This window comes from Mizuhopecten yessoensis, unplaced genomic scaffold (assembly GCF_002113885.1).
Source record: "Mizuhopecten yessoensis strain PY_sf001 unplaced genomic scaffold, ASM211388v2 scaffold4999.1, whole genome shotgun sequence".
In the NCBI taxonomy this organism is placed as follows: domain Eukaryota; kingdom Metazoa; phylum Mollusca; class Bivalvia; order Pectinida; family Pectinidae; genus Mizuhopecten; species Mizuhopecten yessoensis.
The window spans coordinates 275031-281446 of record NW_018405827.1 but is presented as its reverse complement, the minus strand read 5'-3'; the positions used below and the strand labels follow the sequence as shown (position 1 = coordinate 281446).

Below are 6416 nucleotides of genomic sequence, written 5' to 3'. Positions count from 1 at the left end.
TGAGGTCGTCTGGTCTCATGTCACTGTCTTCCCGTGAGTCTGTTTATGTCTATGAATTGGAAAGCTTTATTCCTGAAGTACGTGTGAGTATACATTTCCCGGTAAAATCTTGATATCGGGTGTTGACATATCATCGGCACGCACGTGTACTATTGTTTACCATGGGCCTGTTCGTTTATGCGGAACAACCGGTTTGACCGTTTATAAATGTAACAATTTCGGGTGTAAATCCTGGCGGACCTGCAAATGTGTATGCAGGCCTTGCAAGGCTTTCTCAAGACTCGCCTGAAAGCAGCATCAGATTACTAGGTCCGACCTTATTTAATAAACGAACAACAGTGGTCCGATCGGTTTGACCGTTTAATCGAAAACGGCCCAGCAGGTGTTACTATAATTTGCACTACGATATTGAATGCCCGATACGCAATACGGAAATGACGACACGGTGTACATGCACATTTCGATTAAGATAATTGAGTCCTAGCTGTACTTTTTCCGGAAGTATGTCACGAAAATGGACGCTGATGACGATGTGTCGAGCCACCTTAAAACATTTTACCCAAAAACGCAGAATGAGGGGATGCATTTATTAAAACTCAGTGTGTGTATTTATTTAAAAAAATATGATTTAAATTCTGACACGCATGTGCCAATGGACCCCTTTAAAATGACGATCTGCCAACTTTATGCACGCTTCTTCTTCAAAGGTGAAACATAAAATCGTTAGGTAAAACCAAATGGCGCAATAAATTTTAATCAATGCGATGGAAAGCACGTTTATTGTGTTAACATTACCTCTGACCTTGTCAAACAAGTAGTTTTGTGTAAACATTACCTCTGACCCTCTTAAACACGTAGTTTTGTGTAAACATTACCTCTGACCCTGTCAAACAAGTAGTGTTGTGTAAACATTACCTCTTACCCTGTCGAACACAAATTATTGTGTAAATATTACCTCTTACCCTGTCGAGCACATAGTATTGTGTAAATATTACCTCTTGCTCAGTCGAGCACATAGTACTGTGTTAACGTTACATTTTACTCAGTCTAACACAAAGTTTTGTGTAAGCATTACCTCTTACTCAGTCGAGCACAAAGTATTGTGTAAACATTATCTCTAGCTCAGTCGTGTACAAAGTATTGTGTAAATATTACCTCTAGCTCTGTTGTGTACAAAGTATTGTGTTAACATTACCTCTTACTCAGTCGAGCACAAAGTATTGTGTAAATATTACCTTTGACCCTGTCGAACAGATAGTATTTTGTATACATTACATCTGACCCTGTCGAACACAAATATTGTGTAAATATTACCTCTGACCCTGTCAAACACGTAGCATTGTGTAAACATTACCTCAAACCCTGTCGAGCACATAGTATTGTGTTAACATTACCTCTGACCCTGTCGAGCACAAATATTGTGTAAATATTACCTCTGACCCTGCCGAGCACATGTTATTTTGTTAACATTACCTCTGACCCTATCGAGCACATGTTATTTTGTTAAAATTACCTCTGACCCTGTCGAGCACATGTTATTTTGTTAACATTACTTCTGACCCTGTCGAACACATAGTATTGTGTAAACATTACCTCTGACCCTGTCGAACACATTTTATTGTGTAATCTTTACTGCTGACCCTGTCGAGCACATAGTTCCCATTCGTTTGATTCTGTTCCCATCAATTCCGTCATTGGAATTAAAAATTGTTTAACACCAATATATTATAAACATTTGTGATATCTTATGATTAAAAGGACAAGGGGCGTTAAGGGTCATGTTCGGCCTCACCGGGGATTTTGGAGTAGTTATTATATTCGTAATTTGGAATAAATGAAGTATGCAAATACAAAATTTCAAATTGATTCGACAACTGGTTAAGGAGATATGGCATTTTCAAAATAAAATGTGTGAGTATCGTCTGTTATGTGCTACATGCAACAAACAAATAAATATCTGGCATTCTTAAACATTGTCATACAAGTGTTCATTCTTTATGCATGCCACAATCTAACTTTCCAAAAACACTATAGTTTGGCTATTTCTACGTAGCAACGTAGTTTCGTTGCTATGGAATGGCATCTACGCATGCTTATTGGGAAAAACATCTTCACCAAGAAAGATAGCACCATTTAACCAATATGATGTTTATATAACAGAAATAGGTAAATCAATTCAAGTTGATATCTTTACGTCCAACTTAACCGCAGTGTCTCCGACAGATTGCAGCACGGTAACTTAAAGTATATTAAATCCATTCCATAGTCGAGCTACCGTCTGTGGTAACTGTAGCCAAAACAACACATACAGTGTACACCATGTACTAAGCTTCCTTTAAATACCTAGTGTTAACACTCGATGTCCACATCAAAGTCAAACGATCTGTTGTCCAACAGTTCCCAGGGTAGTGGATTCATTGTAATAAGTCACGATACTGATTTATGTTATGATTATAAATCAGTCAAAACATTGTAAATTGGCAATTTTCCCGTTTGACTGTATTTCTACAAATGTTTCGGAACAATAGGGTCATTCTGTTGTTTAGAAATGGAGGTCTTACAGTGCAGTGAATCTTTGTCTTGTTGTGATTCTCATTCGATTTACGAAATATTTGAATATGTTTCCATACTGTCTTGTTTCGCGAGATCAATTAATTGACAGGCTAATGGATTTTTCAAAAAATCACTGAAACAATCAACCGAAATTATATTCGCGTTAACATACAATAAATGTAACTGAAATTAAATCCAAATTCTCATTCGTAATTAATTCTTTAATTGTTTCACAAAGTAAATGTGTTTTGAACAACAAACTGCTTACGAATGTTTTTGTCTGTGTTTGTACTTATAGTGTCACAGCACAGAAACCGTGTGCAGCCGTGGTGTTCGAAACCATCGACAAGGACAGCAGTGGATACATAGACGTGGACGAATTTAAACTGTGTTTTACTGAAAAAGGTTGGAATGTTTTGCCCATTTTTTTGTTGTTGTAATTTTCGCCATATTGTGTTTAATTACATTTAAATATATCAGATTAAATAACTCTGTATAAGAACATACATGTGGTAGCAAAATACATTGTATTTTTTTCTCTCTTATTTATGTTTTTTATCTAAACAAATTAAAACCAGTTAACTGCAAACGTTTTACAATGAAGAATCATGTTTACAAGCAATGTGTCCCTATTCTTTATTTCTTCAAATAAACAAAGGCAAATCAGTTACACTATCAAAAACATTATTGAAGATGAAATAATTATTAAAGTATTAATGTAAAAGCGCAGTCAGAAACAACTTTCTTCGGAAATTCGGTTAATCTGTTTCCTGAATGTTAGGTCAATAAAATATGGATTCAGATCAGATTGAAATAAATAATAAGTTGAAATAACAGTGTTTATGGTTTAAATGGTTTGGTTTAAGAGATTGGGGGTAAACAAATTGTACTTTGTGTTCATCAACTGCAACTACAAAAAGATCGCTGAAACAATCCCTAAACCCAACAACTAACAAGTGTGGGTTGCTGGTTTTACACTTTACCTTTTACCATTTCTCCACTATGTAACTTTAGTAGACTCTACCATGCATTGATCTGGATGAGACCATTATGGTCAACAGAGTGGTGAAAGGGTTAAGTAGTTTTAACATAACAATAAACGATTCTCAGGCTGATCAAAATATCAAAAAAGTCCACTATTTATCTCGCTTCGTTACATGATAGTTGACCTTTGCAGCAACAGCTGTTATTCTATGATTCCTTTGATCACGATAGCTGTTGGTCACGAGGATAGGATCTCAAGATCAACAAAAACATTAAAAAATTCGTGTCGGATAAATATTTATCAGGTAGGTAAATTCACCACAATTACATAAGGAAATGACAAATTCCATATGTAGTTGTAAGGTACATTGTTTAGAACACAAAATACTATTTAGAGAAGAATCTCTATGAAAACAGATCTACTGTTTAACTGAGCAGAACATTTTAAGTCAAATACTTGGTTGATCCAGGTTAATGAAGACATGTTGGTAATGTGATGGCCATCTTCATGAAATCGTTAAGAAATGTTCTATTCAATTGTGCAATATAAAAATCGACGTTTTAGATTATCCTCATGAGTGTGCCTTGCAGTTTCCTTGACATTACCCTTATTTTGACATTGAAAACCACATTGCTTACATTAGACATGACTGGCATGTCTTGTGTCGTCCTTGAAACAGAGGTCGCTAGCTCTTCCTGAACACCTGGTCTTACAATTTTTGTTCATATTTTAACTGGTGTCATCGACTTTGATTTAAAAAAAACACTTTTTGGTTACATGTAGGTGTTTTCTTAATGTGTTTTAGTAGATTACGCGAGATAAGTTTTTCTGCTCATAGTATTTTATGCATTTATGTGTAGATATTTTTCCTGGAAATGTTACAGTTTTTCAATGCTCCTTATTTCTTAGGCCTTGCGGTCAATACGTTGCACATAACGGAGTGTTTACATGCTTGAATTAAACAATATCATAATTAACCCTTTAATATATTTTTTCGTATGCACCATTCTGCTACTATGACATCGATATTGAAGATTGTAGTCTCAGATGTTATCAGAGGTTAGCCTTTATGTTTTGCAGGGAAGAAAGACATCGATAGAAACGAATTCATGAAGGCTATAAAGGATCATAAATTTGAAAGTAAGTATAATATCATAGTTATAAACTATCCAATTGGTGAGTGAATTTGTGTGATTACAATCAGTTCATAACACACAACTGTGAAATCTGTCTAACCGAACATCTGTTTTAGAAACTTGTGCACGCTGATTTTAAACTAGGTCTAAAAATGTGTAACCTATTTCACAAAGCTCATATTAATCTCATAATTTAATATGTCATTTCTCTTTTTCTTTTTAAAGTCACTAACGTAGATGTATTTATGTTGATATGAACATGATTTGGTTTACGTGATAGTATTTGTGAGAAGTACACTGACGATGGAGTTGTCCGTAAGATATGTTTACGGTTATTTTTCATTAATTTGCTTTAATTTGGTGATATCACTTTTCAACTACCGGTACTCCACTGCAGACCTATCGTGAAACACATAGAGCCGACATGTATCTATAGGTATAAACATGTTGATATATATAGTTAGCTATAATCATACAAAAATGACAGCAGTTCATATACCTGCTCAATCTGGTTATTTCACTTACTGTTGTTGGTTTTGTGTCTATTCAGTTCCTGTTGTTGTCTGTTCGCAGTGTTGTGTCTATTCAGTTCCTGTTGCTGTCTGTTCGCAGTGTTGTGTATATTCAGTTCCTGTTGTTGTCTGTTCGCTGTGTTGTGTTTATTCAGTTCCTGTTGTTGTCTGTTTGCTGTGTTGTGTCTATTCAGTTCCTGTTGTTGTCTGTTCGCAGTGTTGTGTATATTCAGTTCCTGTTGTTGTCTGTTCACAGTATTGTGTCTATTTAGTTCCTGTTGTTGCCTGTTCGCAGTGTTGTGTATATTCAGTTCCTGTGTTGTGTCTATTCGCTGTGTTGTGTCTATTCTGTTCCTGTTGTTGTCTGTTCGCTGTGTTGTGTTCATTCAGTTCCTGTTGTTGTATGTTCGCAGTGTTGTGTTTATTCAATTCCTGTTGATGTCTGTTCGCAGTGATGTGTCTATTCAGATCTTTTTGTTGTCTGTTCGCAGTGTTGTGTATATTCAGTTCCTGTTGTTGTCTGTTCGCAGTGTTGTGTATATTCAATTTCTGTTGTTGTCTGTTCGCTGTGTTGTGTCTATTCAGTTCCTGTGGTTGTCTGTTCGCTGTGTTGTGTTTATTCAGTTCCTGTTGTTGTCTGTTCGCTGTGTTGTGTTTATTCAGTTCCTGTTGTTGTATGTTCGCAGTGTTGTGTTTTTCCAATTCCTGTTGCTGTCTGTTCGCAGTGATGTGTCTGTTCAGATATTTTTGTTGTCTGTTCGCAGTGATGTGTCTATTCAGATATTTTTGTTGTCTGTTCGCAGTGTTGTGTCTTTTCAGATCTTTTTGTTGTCTGTTCGCAGTGTTGTGTTTAGTCAGTTCCTGTTGTTGTCTGTTCGCAGTGTTGTGTATATTCAATTTCTGTTGTTGTCTGTTCGCTGTGTTGTGTCTATTCAGTTCCTGTGGTTGTCTGTTCGCTGTGTTGTGTTTATTCAGTTCCTGTTGTTGTCTGTTCGCTGTGTTGTGTTTATTCAGTTCCTGTTGTTGTATGTTCGCAGTGTTGTGTTTTTCCAATTCCTGTTGCTGTCTGTTCGCAGTGATGTGTCTGTTCAGATATTTTTGTTGTCTGTTCGCAGTGATGTGTCTATTCAGATCTTTTTGTTGTCTGTTCGCAGTGTTGTGTCTTTTCAGATCTTTTTGTTGTCTGTTCGCAGTGTTGTGTTTAGTCAGTTCCTGTTGTTGTCTGTTCGC

The 6416-nt window shown here is 36.1% G+C and overlaps 1 protein-coding gene across 1 annotated transcript in view; it reads left to right on the top strand.

The window, feature by feature from the left end:
* The window catches only part of LOC110450111, a 20993-nt gene that overhangs the window by 3860 nt on the left and 10717 nt on the right, over positions 1-6416 (top strand). The window contains exons 3-4 of the mRNA XM_021497375.1: positions 2852-2958; positions 4619-4678. Coding sequence (XP_021353050.1) covers positions 2852-2958; positions 4619-4678 — 167 coding nt within the window. The remainder of the gene's footprint in view (positions 1-2851; positions 2959-4618; positions 4679-6416) is intronic.